The sequence below is a fragment of the Sander lucioperca genome, chromosome 7 (genome assembly GCF_008315115.2).
Source record: "Sander lucioperca isolate FBNREF2018 chromosome 7, SLUC_FBN_1.2, whole genome shotgun sequence".
Lineage (NCBI taxonomy): Eukaryota > Metazoa > Chordata > Actinopteri > Perciformes > Percidae > Sander > Sander lucioperca.
The window spans coordinates 3,831,635-3,850,790 of NC_050179.1; the positions used below are offsets into that span (position 1 = coordinate 3,831,635).

General features: G+C 41.8%; 1 protein-coding gene across 1 annotated transcript in view; it reads right to left on the reverse strand.

Annotated features, from left to right (window-relative positions):
* ldlrad3 (low density lipoprotein receptor class A domain containing 3) overlaps positions 1 to 17,440 on the reverse strand; it is a 77,672-nt gene extending 60,232 nt beyond the window's left edge. Inside the window, exon 1 of the mRNA XM_031282914.2 lies at positions 16,918 to 17,440. Coding sequence (XP_031138774.1) covers positions 16,918 to 16,972 — 55 coding nt within the window. The 5' untranslated portion in view covers positions 16,973 to 17,440. The remainder of the gene's footprint in view (positions 1 to 16,917) is intronic.
* Positions 17,441 to 19,156: the final 1,716 nt, after the last annotated feature.

The window sequence follows — 19,156 nt, forward strand, 5'->3', positions numbered from 1 at the left end:
TGAAATGTAAACTCATGCAGGGTAATGGGAGGGTAGGGAAAAAAGTAAGAGAGTGTTTCTCTTCTCTGAATGGAGCTGCAGAAAATAGTGGCTGTATACAGTATATGTTAGTATAATATACAAATTACAGAGGTCTGTTTAATCCCCTGCAACTGATTCCCTGGAGCTATGTCTGTGTTCAATGGACACATAAAGGTTAATGGAAACATTAAAATGCATACTTTGCAAACAAACAAGCTCTTTGGCAACATGAGCACAACACTGATTGTGTCGTTGGCCTCTGTATTATTATTACTAGTGCAGTGCCCGTTTGGAACGGGCGATTGCTTGGCCTGTGGTATTGCTGCTTGTAGAATTCATCAAAACCAAATTGTACAGAAGGACCCCAAACCACTTAATATGCAACTCCACTGTATAGCCTATACTGACTTACAGTGTACAAAGTTGTTCCTCTGATGTAGACGTAGCCTACACTGTAAGTCAGTATAGGCTATACAGTGGAGTTGCATATTAAGTGGTTTGGGGTCCTTCTGTACAATTTGGTTTTGATGAATTCTACAAGCAGCAATACCACAGGCCAAGCAATCGCCCGTTCCAAACGGGCACTGCACTAGTAATAATAATACAGAGGCCAACGACACAATCAGTGTTGTGCTCATGTTGCCAAAGAGCTTGTTTGTTTGCAAAGTTGTACATCAAACGTTGTACTACTGTATTTACCTGACAGAGAACGTTGCAGATTCAGAATGTAATCACAAAATATCACAATGACAATGTGGAGTAATCAGACATTAGCGTCATGGACTCATGGCAGTGCGCTACCCACCCGGCCCATTATGAACGCTAATCAGCACATATGCGTTCATCAACCACCAGAACCGGACCGTGTGTGTGCGCGCGCGTGTGTGGGTGTGCACAGAGAGAGAGAGAGAGAGAGAGAGAGAGAGAGAGAGAGAGAGAGAGAGAGAGAGAGAGAGAGAGAGAGAGAGAGAGAGAGATCGTTAACGAAATTAACATTTCAGCAGAGGTGTTCATTTTCATACAGGTTTAGTGGCTTGACGGTTAACGGGGAAGTATGGGATTTGATTCGCGGAGTTATTTTGGCGACTTAATTAACCCGACCCAGGGTGAGTCTGATGAAAACTGATGTATCTGCCTGGTTCAACTCTGAGATTTTCTCGCATTGCACCGCTATGTGAAGGAATAATCTCCAAGATTAGGCTACGTTATGTTCTGTCAGCTCACAGCAATTTAATACAATCGCAGGAAAATAGTCCCCCCGCTGTTCTAAAGCGTTCTGCATGTGGCGTCTGCTGATGTGCAGGTTACCTTCCCCCCAAATACGGACACACATACTGTATATACAGATACGTCTCGCTTTATAAGATAGATAGCCTGCCTATAAGTGGCATCACGCTCTGTCTGCACTTGTTGTGTGGTTGTGCCTTGCATGTGTGGGATTCTGATACGTCCTTAAATTCGGGAATTGTCGTTTGTTTATTCAAAGTCAAAGACAATCCAAAGTAGTGCAACTTTGCACATTTTTGTGGGTCTGAGGTGTATGCCACATTGTAGCTGCCAAAGCTCCGCTGCTCTCTGTCTCTGGTCCTCAGGGTGAGAGGGGGAGTGGCCAGCGGCTAGAGCGGCAAAAGCCAATGTGTGCTTCTTTTAGCAATATAAATTTAACGATATCTTTTGCATTTATAATCCAAACAACGTCAAACCTGGCACTGCACTTACTCATGCCCGTAGCAAGACACCTGTCAAGTTTGAAATCCATCGGACTAACGGTTCGAGAGATATTCGCATAACACACAGACAGAAAGACGTTCCTGCACTTTATAGAGAGATGTATTAATTTAGCAGGCTCTCCTTCACCTTGCAATGATGGCAATGATGGCCTAATACTGGCTTTGGATTTTTGGAATGGCGACTGGAATGGCCAAACTAGCCTGCTTGATTTAACAAGGCCATATTAATCACACACTTGTCTCCCATTAATCTGGGATTACAATGAGCCTATAATCCTATATCATTGGTGTATTTTGGATGTTTGTGAGTAAATCAGAACATAAATGCATTACAATGCAAGCTCAATATTGAGGACATACAATCCAGGCGGTTATGTTATGGTACAACCAAACACATTCTCTCACACTGGCGGTAGGCAATAGGGCACTTTCAGAATAGTTGTTTTGTTGCAGCTTTCTTTTAACCACTTGGCTTGGGTTTCAGCAATTGTCCACCTAATCCTCTAAGAGATGACAGTGGCATTTTCCACAACATCCCAGCCTATTAACATCACCTTGGGTTTACCTTCACAGAGAGGAGGAGCTGATGGAGACAGAGGGGATGGAGGATGAGGAGTAGAACGATGACAAAAATGAGATTTGCGGGCAAGCTGCTCATCACTTACACAAAAAAACAGTCTTGCTTGACACACAGCCATACAAAAATAGACATAAGAATGCACACATAGTATGACCACAGAGATGTACACACAAGGCCAGTCAAATATCTTCTAATGGGCTTGAATTCCTCATCAATCCCAAGGAGGAAGCTTCTCCTGTCAAACAAACACATCTATTCCATTAATTCCGATTCCCCACATTGGTCCGTCACCGGAACAAAACTAAATGTCAACACTCCCCCGCGTCTCTTTCATTATGCAGTCGACTGTCGCAGAACACACCGGTAAACGGTGCACACCCTTCCTCCACCGCTACGCCGCGAGACCCCTTACTGAGCTAACTGGCATTCCCGCGGAGCCAGCCAGATAGTAAGAAATGATGCAGAGTGACACAGAGGGAAGCTGCCAGTGCTGACCTTGTGTTACACCTGTGAGACTTGTGTTTGCTTCTAGTCACACTGAGCTCTGAACGCGACATAAGGAAAAATGTCTGCAATTAAATTCTTAAAGAAGACATGGCACACCTTAGGTAAACAAAATGTATAAAGCAGTTATAATGCGTAACCAGCTTTATATGTGTTAAATGAGCTACAAAATGACATACAGAAAATCAAATGTCATAGGTATATGAGTCGAGAGTGTATTTAATTTCATAGAAACAATGCTTAAGAGATGGAAATTGAACTATTAATTTTTCTAAGCACACGCAGGCTCATCATGCACTGTGGAGAAGATGTAGTGTAGCAGAGGGTTTGATGAGACGAGTGGGAAGAAGGAGTAAGAGAAGTTGCACCCTTTTACTTAAAACGTGCCTTGCGAGAGAGAGAGATCAAGTGATGGAAGCAGGGAGCTCTTGAGAAAAAAGGAACTGGCTGACTTTGTCTGTCTTCTAGTCTATGTATTAGCAAGTAATGAGCTCCTAATTGTGTAGCCAGACCATGGAGTCACTGCATGGGTTACAAAGCAGTGTGAACTATATCTGTCAAAAACAGTGGGCAAAGAGCGCATTGGAGGAACCGAAAGAGAGAGCACAAGGTGAGTGGAAGAAGAAATAAAGGGACGTGAGATAGAGACACCACATGACGGAAAAGGGGTAAAGGGGGGGGGGGGGGGATTGACTGGGGCATTACAATGGAAAAGTTTATTTCGACAGAATGCAGATGAGGGAAAGAAGTGCCAGTGGCCATTGCCTGTGCTCTCTGTCTTTATATCTGTCTCCTCTCTCTTTTTCTCTGTATAATATAATATCTACTCAACTGAATGGTAATGAGCCAAATGGAGGGCCTTAGTTTAAAAGGTAGAGGGTGTGTGAATAGTTTGGCAGCTGATGTTGTAACTAAAGGTCAGTCTAATAAGATTTCAGTCTATGTGCCGTCTGTAAAAGGCCAACTTAGACATCGAAGCAACGTGACAGGAAAAGACATGAATGGTGATGAGAAAGGTCACGAGAGTACTAGGTGACCAATTTTTTTCCAACTGGTAATTACAGTCGGGGGAATGAGTTCACAGCTTAGGGATGTCTTATTTTCTCCTACTCTCTGTAAAGCATTTCTCTCTCCGTTGTGTGATGGAAAGTGGATGCGCCGTGGGAGATGTTTGTGGGTTTTACCAGGCGTTTGTGTTTGAAAGTGTGTACTTTAGCAGTCGCACGCACAGCATTTGTTCCTCTGAAACCATGTTAACGGTATGATGGTGTCAAGAGGGCCAGTTACAAGATGGGGTGGCCGTGGCTCAGGTGGCAATCAGAAGGTTGGTGGTTCGATCCCTGGCCCTGCAGTCCCACGTTGAAGTGACCTTGGGCAAAATACTGAACCCAGAATTCCTGTGTGTGTGTGTGTGTGTGTGTGTGTGTGTGTGTGTGTGTGTGTGTGTGTGAATGTTTGTGAATGTTTATCTGATGAGCAAGTGGCACCTTGTATGGCAGCCTCGGCCAATGCGTGTGAATGGTGCCTGTAATATGTAAAAGTGCATTGAGTAGTCGTTAAGACTAGAAAAGCGCTATATAAATACAGTCCATTTAAAAGCAACGCTGCATGGCACTGCATGGTTTTATGTATGTTTATGTTACTTAACTTACAGTGTGTATGTGTGTCCATGTGTGACTTTATGTCCTGTATGTCTGTGCTTGGATGAATGTACCTTCATTCCCCTCCCAAGTGTCTTTGTAAGTGTGCACACAATAGTTATGTGTGTTTACACTTCTCTGTGTCCATACATTTATGTGTGTGTGTGTGTGTGTGTGTGTGTGTGTGTGTGTGTGTGTGTGTGTGTGTGTGTGTGTGCATTGAAGAATGTGTGGCTGGCTGCAGAGGTCACTCAAGGAGGAATCTATCATAATCCATCATAATCAGCTGCTGTGCTGTTCCTTCACGACAGATGAGCTCCTGACCCATGGCGGACACGGTGGAGATGAGAATCACATGAGGGTGAAATGTGATGTTTACCAGCTTCACTGGTTTCTGTAGAAGACATTTTCAACTCCGCTGCGTAGACACCGTGTGCAGGTCAAGGCATCGACAAAAGCCTGTAGTTATTGAGGAAGCACCTCGGACGTACGCTCTTCGTTTTAGAAATGTCACTCGGGAAATGTAGCTGCTTCAGAAAGATCAGCTCAGCTGTTTGATGTTGTACTGATGGAGTGATGGACATGCCATTGTCTGTGTACAGGGGCATTAAATATGTGCATTTAGCAATTTCGTTTTAGTTTAATTCCCTCTAATTAACACCCATAGGAATTAAGTTATTAACATTTTGTTCAATATTATCCTTATTTACTTCAAACAAACAAGTCTTTGAGAAGATTATGTTGTTTTGCTGGTTGCAAAGTTATATGAAGGGACTTTCCGTTACATCTTTAAAAAGTGAAAGACTAGTTGGTCTGGCATCTTGTCTTCATTTCATTAAAATATATGTCATGGAACAGGTCAGGAATCTATAAGATATATATTTGAAATGCACGCGTAAATATTATTAATATATACAATACACACCGCTTTTGATCCTTGGCACATCAAAAGCCTTGGAATATCATTACACAAGTCTCCAGAGTGCACTAACTGTTGAAGTGCACTATTACAATGCTCCATCAGAGTCTTTGGAAATCCCACCAATCCTTCATTAAGTATCTGGAGTCATTAGGCATAGGACGGCCGGGCTGACATATCGTCCTGGGCATAGAAGAAATTAGTCAAATCTAAAGCCTGCAACTTCTCATTAGAGAAGGCTGCACAGAGACGGACTCAATTACCATCTCTGATACAGTAGAGCCTGGCAAGACTAATGGCTCTGGCCCAATAATGATGGAAGCCAGGCTTGAACCTTCTGCCCTCTCCCCCACTACACAACGAACCCACCTCCACTTTCATTTGCCCTCCCATACCTCTCCTCTGCTCTCCGCTGTTCAAAACATCAGAGGGTAAAAAAAATGGGTTTCTGCTTTTCATTCCTGAGGAGTAGGGGCCCCCTTTCGTCTGTGGTGTTCACTGAACAAGTGAAAAGAATTCATTTTGTTGTCTAGGGCTTCTGCCAAGCCATGGTTGACAGGGAAGCAGCATTAAGGCAATTAACATGGGTTTTGCATTTGATTTTGGCTGGCGAGACTGCCTCTGTAAACAGCAGACGGGATCAGGTGATTAGTTCCTGTGAAGATGAGCGCCTCGCCTCCCCTGGTCCCTGTCCAAGAAAGGATTACCCTTTGTATATACTGCACATACACACAGCACCTTATACATTCACACAAACACACACTGCTTCACATTGACTCTGCTAGAGAAGAAAGAGAACACGCACGGGGAATCAAAGAGAGTGCACACCTGAAGCAAGGGGCTGACAGCTCAAGGGGTTAAGTCATGTTTGTGACTTGACAGAGGTGGAGTCACGTGTCCTCCACACATTAACTTCCTGCTTCTGCATCACTTCACCTCTCCTCCTTCAAACAGACAGGGAAATGATCCCTGCCTGCCTTGACCCTTTTATCATCCATTTAACACAGGGACTAATTCTTTGAATGCAGCGCCTATTTAATGAGCAGGTTTACGGTTTGTAATAATGGGAAATTCAATATCAATATCAAGGGGTCTTGAGTCAAAGCTCTGAAATTAATTGTGACAAATAGGCAATTATTTCAAGTCAGCCAAATTGAGATTGATCTTATTTGTTCATTTATCCACTCGCCTGGAGGAGTATCCTCAAGTGCAAAATAGCTTTTACATCTCGAGATTGGAATTTCACCTGAGAGGTTGCTAAATGAGACGTGTGTCCGTGTGAGTGAGCACGCATTAACAGGTGAAGAGAATTCCACTGGCGCTGTCAACTAAATGTCAATCTGGTGCGAGGAGAAGGGCGGGTCCCATCAATCCTTGTACTTTTCCACATGGATAGGGGTGGATATCAGAGCAGCTGAGGGTTGAGCTGTCTTCTACTATCGCTCCGTCATGCCTGGCCAAATACCTCTGCTTACTGAAATAAGAAGAAATGAAATGAAATAATTTGGCACGCAATCTTCACACTTGAATCTGTCAGATTACTATTACGTTCAGGGGGGGAAAGTTATATTATCAGTTATAATTGTGACTTTCACTTCGGCAAATGGCTTGTTTGATGAGCCAGCATCTCTCGCGTGCGAGTCTCGGACTTAGAGTTTACCCCTGACCTATTAAGGAATCCTAAATCACTGTGTTGTGTAATAGAAGGAGAAAAAGAGTTCCACAAAAGGTCTCTGTAATCCTGAAGTTTAATCTAATCCTGCAGATAAATGCATTAGCAGCAACCCTGTGCGTCTAAAAACAGGTTTCACCTGCAATGCTATTAAGACAATTTGCACATTTATCACACAGGACATTGAATGCTTACGTAATCACACTTGGCACGCAAAAGAGAGAAACAGGGAAAACAAATGTCTGTGTGATTGCAATCAAAAATCTGTGTCTAGTCCAAATAACCATTTTACTTATGATTAGATGTTTGGAAAATTGCAACTAATTACAGCATCCAAAGCTGGTGGATAGAGTTGGACCACTTGGTGAAACTGCCAGAGCTGTATCACAATTACAAAACAATTATGCATGAGGCTAAAGGTACTGTATAGCCACACGAAAGTTCAGTGCCGCATAATCATCACCGCAGGCATTTGGCAGCTGAGATGTACAATCTCCTTACGCAGACGATAAAGCATTGGGCGGCAATGAAAATAAACACACTAAAAAGTACACAGATGTTCTTTTTAGGGACACATTTTGGGCAGCATCTCATTTTCATTAGTCAGCAAACATTACAAATCCTTCTATTACTTTCCCTTAATCGAGACCTTTATCCTTTGTGTCTGATATATCAATGAGAGATCATTTATTTTGCCTGAATTAAAGTTGAAAGTGTGTGTTTTTCTGAGTGATTCCTTGAGTTGAATAAAAATATTGAGTACATGTTCAGGGCCATAGTCAGCACAGTATCTCAAATCAAATTCAAGTCATATGAAGATATGAAACACACTCAAATCACGTATATTTCCACACGGGTCGACAAACACACAGAGGATCAGCGCTTCTCTCTGGGTTTTTGTTGACCTTTAAGGTAGTGTTTGTTTGGTTTGACAGAGGGATGCTGGAATTTCAGTCCAAAATAGCCTGTCAGAGTCCACACTGGCTGCCACGGTGGCTGTTAGACTGTTAGAAATGACTGCTGATCACGGGGGACAGAAGAGGGGAGCCAGCTGTCAGCCTGCCAGTGTCCGTTCCCTGTCTGACAGCAGGCAAAGCAACACAGGGGACACATACAGCGGGTCATTGTCCTCTCAGAGGGAGCACCGTGGATGAAGATAAAAGAGGGGAATCCAAGGTGACTGGCCAGGACTAAAATGAGCAAATGTGCTGTGTAAGCTCTAAACAAAACATAACTCTAGCTGTGTCCCAATGCAGTTCTGCATTTCTACACTGAATACATCTTACCATATCAACAACTTTAAGGTCAAACATTAATAAAGGCTCAATACTTCAACTCAAGAATAGACTGACAGAAATTCAGCCTGCTGCTGACTCGGACTCTGCCGTCTTCTCATTCAGACTGATCTTATGAAGTGGCGTATGTATGACACACCAATTGGTATGCCGTTATTGGCGTGTTATCAAGACGCACACTCGCTTTTCAGCGTGTTTATCAACGCCGTTTGTCCTCCATTGACTTACATTACCATGCGTTTGCGTGTGAATTGACGCCGTAGCGAGTAGTATGAAAGGGCGAAAATCTGCATAGGGAGGTTGGTCGGGGTGGCGGATGGGTCAAACACAGGACTTTCACACAGGAGAGCAGGGATCGCGTCCCGCATGTGATGGTTCCTTTGTTTTCCCCATGTGTTGTTTCCTTACCACGTTTTTCTCTTCCTAAACCCAGCCCAGTTCTTCTTTTCCTAATCCAAACCGTTTTTTCTTTCCCCCCCACGTGTGACGTTAAAACCAACCGTAGCCTTGCAATAACACGTAGCCTCGCCATAACACGCCACGTGGCTTTAGAAAGTGGCGTGTATGTTTACGCTGTATACAGCAGATGGCAGATATCCACGCGGATAGCTCAAAATGCGTACAGATAACACGCCACTTGGCTTTAGGAAAGTGCCGTGTATGTTTACGTAAAGTCATGATGCCACGTTGTCTCATTTGAACTTTGGACAAAGTCCATAGAATCAGGTCCAGACGTTGTCCAGAGTCTCCCTTTCACACATGTAGCACACAGCAGGACATTGTCCGTGTCAGACGTGTTCCCACTTACTGGAAATACTCCGTTTCGGTTTAGGCGTGGAGTGGCGCCTGGATAGAGCGTGCAGGAGGCCGGACATGGCGCTGATTACAGAGCGACTACATAGCCAGGTTCGTAATTTGGTCAAACAATTGAGTCTCTGGCCGTTCCTTGAATCTGTCTGACAATTTCTGCGTCGGCCTTAACATTAGCCCCCAAATCTCGTCGTCTCTCAAGTTGTTTGTTGGCATCTTCATAAAAATGGCCCTTTTTCTTTACCTTTGGATGTTTGTATTCTTTTGGTTTTTCTAAAGCCGCATAATAAGGCTTTAGATTCAATCAGTATTCAGTATTCAGTATTCAACATCAAACCAACATCATGAGCTAGCAAGACTATGTGTAATTACAGTCCACTGTGAGAGTCTTGGGCTAAGAGCTGCAAATCAACCTTGGAAAGGTTTCTCCCAGCTATAAAATGCAACAACATAATAAACAATTAAGTGTTCAATTTCCACGTTATTTTATAGGCAGAATCCCAGTATATCCAAAAGCTCAACTGCCCTTCCGGTGCATAAATAAAACCTTCTGTCCATTATAGTGATAGAATAAACATGCTAGTAGCAGAACATCCTCTGCACTTGTCAGGACCAGTTAATTTAACTTCTAAACTAAACAGAAGAAGAATGGGTGTGGCAAGTACCAATCCAGTTTATCATGGACTGTCTTTCTGTGGATACAGCACCTGAGTTGGGACACATCGTATATGTTTGTTCAGTATCTGAAGTATTTGAAAGTACATAAAGTTTGTTATTCTTATTTAATTCATATTAAAACCACATGTTGGTGTTGCACATTACATAGTGAGGACATACTAGGGGTGCATGATATATCGACTCAATATCGTTATCGCGATATCACGTTGCGCAATATTATATTGAAAGTATCGCAGTAAGTATGCATGGAGCGCTGCGTCCAGTCCGTTAGCTTAGTTGTGTTTGATTTAGAGCCCGCTTGAAATGCTATAATGATCATCATTTCATTGGCCAGATACCGTGCCACTTGCACATGTAAGTACACGTCAGCGCACGGGTCCACTACGTGACCAACCCTATGGAGCGTACCACGTGTGTGCATATTTCGACAGAGTGACAGTGTAAGTGAAGAAATAGATGGAGACAACTAAACGGAACGAATCAGAAAAGCGAAAGAAAATCGTGTCCTGTTATCTTTATTTATTTATTTTATACTGTACAACCAGAAAAATATGTCCTGTCCTGTAGACATGGTCGTTATTTATTTATTCATGTTGGACCAGTCCAATATGACAGTCAGTTGAAATAAACCTTGTGTTGTAAGAAAACTTGTTTTATTTATTATGAATCTATTTTGATGCGTTTTCCCATAACTTTTGTAATTTTACATATGTTTAAAAATATCAAAATTAATATCTATATCGCAATATTCATAATCAATATCGCAATATAACATTTTGTCAATATCGTGCAACCCTAGGACATACATAATGAGGACACACCAAATGTGGCCAAGCTGTCAGGCTGCTGATACATCTCACAAACCTTCACTTGTGGGCAGATACATTGTGCAGTTTAGGCCTACTGCTTGCTTCCATGGTTGCTGAATTTTCACAAATGACACAGATCAGTGCAGAACCTGCATTTGAAACGATCTTATTTCATCAGTAAAATCACTCAATTTACATACAACATACACAAAAGATCTCAGATGTGATCTCTTTCAGTCACAGTTCATTTAAATGAACTTTTTCCTTCATCATTCCTTGCTGTTTCTAGTGAACAATGGACAATGAATGGGATGCTGCAGCCCCACTATCTTGGCATGTTCACGGAGTCAATTATTCTACACTGTAAAACAACGGGATATCAGTTAAGGAGAGAGAATCTGTTTGCATTGATAGGAGGAGCAGAGGACTGGGTTTTTAAGTTCCATCTCTTCACAAGTGAAACTGAAGAGAGTTTACAATTTCCCTACCTTACAGTCCACTGTAAAACCTGACGATGATAGGTAAATCTCCATTCCTCTTTTGGGCACTCTGCTTATCATACAGTATGTGTGCAGTGTGTGTGTATGTGCACATCTGCATGTGTTGTAAAAATATAATGAGAGACGGCAGCAATCTTAACAATGCTCCAAAAAAACATTCTCTGCTTGGGCTTTACTTAAGAACAAACGTTTTAGCACATCTCAAGTTACCTTTCAGGTCTGGCACTATAGACAGCTCGAATCAATGTCTAGCACAAACTGCCCTCTTAGTTACTGTACCTCTACTGGGAATAACTATAGATAGTATGTACTGGGTAGAAGTACAGAGTAAACACTATATTTGGTAAAAAGCAAGAGTGTCATTACTAAGTGTCCAAAATGCAAAAGCCTAATGGCTTTTCTCAAAACAACTCTCTTCAGTAATCAAGCATATTCTTCCAAGACTGACGTTTGTTCTTGACATTCAAGGACGTGGTGGATCAATATAAGGCAACCATCAGGGATTAACAAAGCTTGTGCATCACTGCATGGCAAATTAATTAGGATCAATCCAAAATCAATATGTAATGAGCTGTCTTCTAACTTATTCCACTACATTTTACTCCTCTCTGCATGTCTCCGTGTCTCTCTGTCTCCTTCGATTCATATATTCCAGGGTTCATGTAACATTTAGCTTCATGACTTATAGATCAGACATGCTCAAAGAGAATGGACACCGAACCTAGGCTACATCGCAAAAATACAACGTGACTTACACCTAATGGTGAAAGATCCAACACTGTACAAATACGCTTTACTGGTCAATAGGATGAAACATGCGTAATGTGTTGTTACATTTGACTGATAAATAATGAAACAGAATCTACACAATAGTGCTTACAGTACTTAAAGCTGCACTGTTATCATAGTCTGAAACGTGACTCGTCATGTGGCTTTGTTTAACAACTATAGGATCTAAAGGCCCTCCTTAATCCCCCGCCTTCTCTGTGTGACTATGGCTGGAAGCATATCAACCATGTCAGCCAGCGCAAAAAAGCATCATCTCTTTATCTCTCTCTCTTTCCTGTTCCAAAGATATGCAACGATAAGCACAGACACAGAGGTTTATTAGGCCAACTGGCCAGTCTCTGGGAAATCACAGTGCAGAAATACAAAGCATAATAAGCAATGAGACAATGCGATTCTGTCTCGCTGTTCAGTGGGTGAAATGACCCGCATAGTCTGTCTTTAGTTATGAATAAAAATATCCAACCACCTGGCTTGTGTGTGTGGCTTGGTAAAGGAGCAGGTATGGAGCGCACATTTATGTTGATTGAGAAAATACTTAAGTGTGGCTATGTCCGTTGGCTAACTGAGCCATTTAAGAGACAAGAGCGTGCACGGAACGGTCTCTTTACATACAAGACAACTCAGATATTAGCTTTGACAGTTGTTATGCAGATTGTGTTGTACAGTTGTGGTGAGCGAGCGGGTGAATTAATCCCTGAACTGTTCCGCTTGGTGAGCATAACAGCAACATGTAAAGCATCAAGGTTTCTCTTAAAATTCCTCATGAAAGCAAGACATGGGCTTTAAGAGCTCTGTGAGATTACTTCTTCAAAATGAATGGTGCAGAAGTAATTTTATGGAAACAAGCTAAAACACACTCCCGTGTTTCATTGGTGCGTTTAAATCAAAGGGAAATGGAAATGGTTAACACTATGCATTCATACGCACACATACAAGCACAAAATGGCAGACAAGAACATTAAGCACTTTAAAATTTTGTCTGATTTCAAGGCTTATGAACGGCGGAATTGCAGCGAGCAAGGATTTAAAATATGTCAACTACTAAAGTGTTTTAGTAGTATTGGAACACCACACAAATATCAGTAAAATACCTCTGAACTAAAGCATATTTGACACAGGCAGCCCTGGGTGTTAGAGCAATGTAATCAAACATTTATAAGGTTGGCATATTTATATATATATATATATATATATATATATATCACAATGATGATCTTTAACAAGCAATAGCCATCCTTGGGTGTAGAGGGAAATAACTGAAGCAAAGCTAATTCCTCTTTCTGACATACCTAAATTCATTTCAATATTCCCCCTGGTGCATGGCCTAGCAGACCAGCTGAACAGCGTAAATATGATTTCAGGCTGCAGAACACAATACCATAAACTTGCTTTGGTTGTAACTGCATTGCAACATTCCATGGTCAGTGGGTTGTGTGGCTAAATCTCATATTACATAATAGCACTGGTTTATCTCTTGCAGCTATCAGAGTGGGTGCAGTGCAACAAGGCTGCAAGGCTAGGACTCCAGTCCAGTACAATTTATGGTCAGCAGCCTCTTAACATGAGTACAAAGAATGGTCTGTATTAGAATTGATATCGTCAGTAATGCACACAAATGAAAAGTTCTAAAAAAAAGTGAAACAAGGAGCGCCACTTGCTGAGATGACAAACTTTCTGAGGCTGTGCAAAAGATAGATTTATTGAGATTGAGTTGAGCCAGCTGATACATGATCCTGTATACTGTATGGCTAGTGTATGTAAAATAGGTGCTACAAAATATCCACATCTTGTTGAGTATCACATATAGGGCCCTATTTTAACGATCTAAGCGCATGGCGTGATGGCACAGGTGCGTTTAGGGCGTGTCCAAATCCACTTTTGCTATTTTGACGGCGGAAAAAAGGGTGCATGGTTCAAAAGGGTTGTACTTAGTGTCTTCATTAATTCATAGGTGTGTTTTGGGCGTAACATGCAATAAACCAATCAGAGTGTCATCTCCCATTCCCTTTAAAAGCCAGGCGCGTTTGTACCTTGGCGCATTGCTATTATGATGGCGGATTTGCACCGTAATATTTTTATTTGTAATCTTTTGCGTGTTTGTGTGCTGCTGCGCTTCCCTGTGTGTGTGTGTGTGTGTGTGTGTGTGTGTGTGTGTGTGTGTGTAACAAGCATAGTGTGCGTGCGCTGTGCATAAAGGCGCTGACACATCAACCCGATTATCGGCCGTCAGTCTGGCGAGGTCGGTGACTCGAGTCTGTTTGGTGTGTTCCGTGCCGTTGTCAGTCGGAGGAGCCGTCGGCTTTAATTTGGGCCGATTTGACTTGTTGAATCGGCCAGTGGGCAGTCGGACTCAATGACCAATCTGATTGGTGGAGTGCTAGACCTTGACTAGTGAATCAGTGCACTTATGTTAAAACACTTACCAGAAATGACGAAAATCTTTCAAACTGACAACAAAAAAGACAACTGCATCGGTCTTAAACTAACAAAGACACTTACGTCGGGCTTTGCGCTGTGCTGCGCCGGGTGCAAGATAGGGCCCATGGTCTCTAAAGACTTAATTTGTCTGATCTGCAAGGCTGATTTGGACTTTATATTCCACTACAAGGTTGTATGATCCAAAATGTGAACTGCAGTAATTCTGGACATTGTTCTGGTAATGTATTAAAATGAATGAATCTGATGTTGAATGTTTGCATGACTGTTCATTGCTCACAGCAAGCAAACTGTGTTGTGATTCGTAGGTTCCACATTACACTTTTGTAGCATTTGTTGACCATTCAGAAACTGAGTTATTGCATGGTGAAGTGTGTGCAGGAAATGAACTGCACATACATCTGCAACATTCACATCTGCAATTATGTGTAGGTAGCAAAATATTTAGAATCTTCAGTGCACACTTGGAAAAACCTCTGACGCTTGTGCACAAAGCATACCAACCACAAATTCTACTCCAGTGATACATGTATGTCCCTTATTATTTTTAGCACAGACTTTGTGTGGGGTGGGAAATTCCGCCAATGTAATTTTCGGTTGCCGTATCTTCAAATGTCAATATTGAGATTATTATGTTAATAAGTATTGCAGCCAAGACCCAAATAGATTTTTAAATGCATTATACCTTTATTAATGTCTGGGCTAAATGTCAAATCAAATGCAAAATATTGTGCACCCAATATAAGCCTAATATAAACTAGAATATTAACCAATAGCAGTGGCCTGGACGCAGTGACCTCTGCAGCCAGCCACACATTCTTCAACGCACACACACACACACACACACACACAGTCTAGCTCATATTATTATTACCCTGGTCAGGCCATGAACTAATAAAAAGCGGAAGCACAATTTGTTTATTCAGTGCTGACAAGACATTAGCAATACTGGAGAAAACAAACTACCGTAATATTCTGGGAGAAAATGTCTGACATCAATCATGTGTACATGCTCCTTTGCTCCAATATAGCTAGGGAGGGGTTTGGCAGCCAACACTAAATCTCTGTTTCACATAGTTTTACATAATATAATGATATTTACACTTCACTTGCCATGACACTGACAAAAACATATTCATATAGTGCTAAATTAATGAACTAGCCTAAAGTTGGCATAAATCAAGAGTTTTAGTGTTTGTTTACATGGAGTGCCTTTTAAGGCAATAGGCCTTTTTTTAATTAGCGTGACATACTTGACATAGCAGGAAAAGCACAGGTGTTACTAGTAACATTCACAATGTCTCTCTCATTGAAGTGTCCCAGTAAGCAATGACAGTGTGACAGTGTGAGCTAGCATGCACAATATCAGAACCAACGCAGCAAAGTCGAATTCAACCATCATTACTTTTTATTGCTTACACCTGTGCCTTTCCTACTTTGACACGTCAAAATGTCTTCCAGAAATGACGATATCACGATGGACGATTTTTTATTACACTCCATAAAAGGTCTCATAAGAGACAATAAAAGTGCCACTAACATGTTAGATTAAAGGCATGTTATCTAAATGATGAATTAGCTCTTAAAACGTAGATGGATTACATACATTAAGTTTACTGTACATGCATGTGTACAGTGGGCATACATGTTAAATTGGTATCATTATATTATGCAGCATGTGCAGATAGTTATTTTAAGGGGGAAATAATAACAATGCATTTTCGCCATAAGCCTAGGCTAGTTAATACGTAGTTCATTACCTTGAATCATGATCACACATACTTTGAGGCTGTTTACCTCTGAATCACTGACTATCACGTGTTTCACATTTGTAGACTAACCATTCACTGCAGGCCATCGCTGAAATGGACGGTTTTTAGCACACTATAATAACAGTGGATAGTCTATGTCACTGATTGGAATACCAGCTACAGCTGCATGGTTAAAGGGAGTAAAGTGCAAACTGGTTGTCCTTTGAATAAACTCCCTTACAAGTGTCCTCTACTGGGCCCCAGCTGCCATGGCGGGGCTGGAGAACAGATTGACTCGTCAACACCGTCCTGTCAACAACTTCGCGGTCATAACCTAACCCGGAGGAGACTATAACCCTATCTCAGTAAAACATACAGTAACGTCGGATGGATATGGCATGGAGGGCTGTCTGCAGCAAAAATATTCTCACTCAGAATTGAAGGGGACATGCACGAAAAACTCTGAAACTGCTGCCCCGGCTGCTTCAACTCCCAGTTTCCAGACCAAAAAAAAAAACGTTCAACCGATGGAAATGAAAAGACGGAAAACTTCTTTTCTTAGAAGTTGCTCCAATAACATTCTGCATAGGATCATATTGGTCGAAGTAAAAAACATCCAAACAGTAACATTATAGCTGTAGGCTAACCCTTCCACAACAGTTCTACCACACTTTAACATTGTCGTCGTCCCCCCCCCCCTCTTTCCTCGAACCCACCCGTATACTGAAGCGTGTCGGCGCCGTGACAACAACGTTAGTTTCTGTGTGCTTTTAAAAAACTTACCAACAGTTCTTAAGCCTGACCCCGAACCAAGCAGAAAGTACCAGATCCACATCATACGGTCTCCTTTTCCCCCCGGCCTGCCCTTGCGGTCCTGCCCCACCGCGGGGCCGAAAACTGGGGGCAAAGAAGAAAAACCTATCCGATAGCACAGCTACAACTTACTGCCTATTTTACTTTTCAGGTTGGAGTGTTTTTTTTTTTTTTCTTGCGGTAAAACTAGGAGTGCATTTGGCGTGAGAGTGATGGGTTCGCGTGGCACAGAAGTATGGAGTCCGGTTTGTGGGTTGGGAAGGCACACAGGCAGGAGCTGGAGGGGACTTCGGTGTGGCGGCAGGCAGGCTGGGGTTCGGTCGCTTGGTGCTGAGAGAGGCGGAGTCGGAGGCAGAGAGCCGGAGAGCGCAGAGGTAGGTCAGTCCGGGACAGCGGTTCTCAAACTGCAGGCTAGGGACCGCTAACGGTCCCCACTGGCAAAATCAGTAGCCTAGTTGTTTAATTGCACCGTTACTCCGAACACAGCAACGTTAGTTAACAGCTGTGCTGTTATTTTACCTACAGATTAATGCAGAGACGGCTCACACAGGCGAAACATTAGGCTGCTACATAAAAGTGGGGACAGCGAGGAAACTTCCAGCTAAAATGAGGGTCAATACTGATATGGTTTTGGTTGATATAAAAAATATATGGAGGCCTAAGGGGAAGCCTGGGCGAGGACCATTTACAAACTCATTTTCCAAGATACCTGATAAAACTTGGCTTGGGATTATTGTTTCAAAAGCTAAAACACTCTAATAAAAAAGTAAAGGATAACCCTAAAAGACAACAGATATCAGCATTAACATAGTCTGAAAACCATACCCGATGGCTCTTTTAGCCTACTAGGCCTAAAAGTAGGCCTACAAATAGTATAGTATAGAATAACCAAATACTTTGCTTAAGAAATAGTATGCAAACATATAATATAGATGTGACACTATGTGGTCTTACATTTTAAACATAGGCTACTGCACAATAAAATAAAACACACACAGGCCAGGCTAATGTAAGCCATATTAGTTTCATTTACAGGTAAATTGAAGTAAGCTGTGAAACAAGCTTTATCTCACGACATTAAAATTTGCTAAGGCACCAAACAGTTATATATAAAAACAATATGCCATCCAACAATAAACAAAAACGTAACATGTATTTTTCTCATGAAGTCTCATTTTGATGAATGCTGCTAAGACAAAGTAACCTTTTGAATACACAGAAAATTCAAGCATAATGCGACAAAGTGCCCCCTCCCCTCTGTGTTTCGATGTTTGGGAGAAATTTATAACTTCTTATATTCAATCTTAGCAACAACAGAATGGGGCAAACCAGTACTGTCATTTTCATTTTAAAATTCTCCATCATCATTTAATCCCTCTCCTTAATGGCTTGTATGAGGAAATATTGACATATTAAAGAAATATTTACAGTTCACCAGAATGTGGCACAAACTAAATCAGCAACCGGCTCAAGATTACTGAAGTGTTTTGAATAAGGATAATATAAGGAAAATAGTTTTTTGAAACTGTAAAAAATTAGATATGGAGGCAACAGATGGCACAGGGGAAAACTATTTGGAGCAATCTTTTAACAGATGGTTTGCCTTGATGCAAGTTAAAAGAGGCAAATACTTGTATAAATCAAAGCATGAAAGATTTTTAGTGTTAGCACAGAAAGTGAGAGATAGATGGACAGAATTGTATTCCTGGTGCTCATATACAAACTCAGCTCTAGTAACTTCCACACAGTGAGGAATTTAATATTTAACAATCTAGATAGAGATAGAGAAGAAAGTATTGTCATGCTTTATATTGCTTTTTTCACTGCAATTTCAGTTGAATTGAATTAGAGGGAGTCAGAGACAGAGGGATGGAAGGACAGGAGGCTTCACCTATCAAACCTCTCTCCTCTTTATCATAGAACTGCAGCTGTGTGCAGACAGACAACTCCCCTTCAAACAAACCCTTCCTTTTGATATCATGCTAACCTGGAGGCATATGATTGGGATGAGTCCCAATATCAGACAATTCCAGCTCACTTTATATTCATCCACACACTGCCTTATCAAGCCAAAGCCCTGCGCAGACTCAAACTACAGGGTAGGGTCTTGGCATGTCAGTCAGATCTGTTAAAACTTTGTCAAAGATTCCAGCTTGATAGCTTCTGCAAGGGCCTGTTGTCCTCATACCCCCCATTGTTGCCTGTAAGG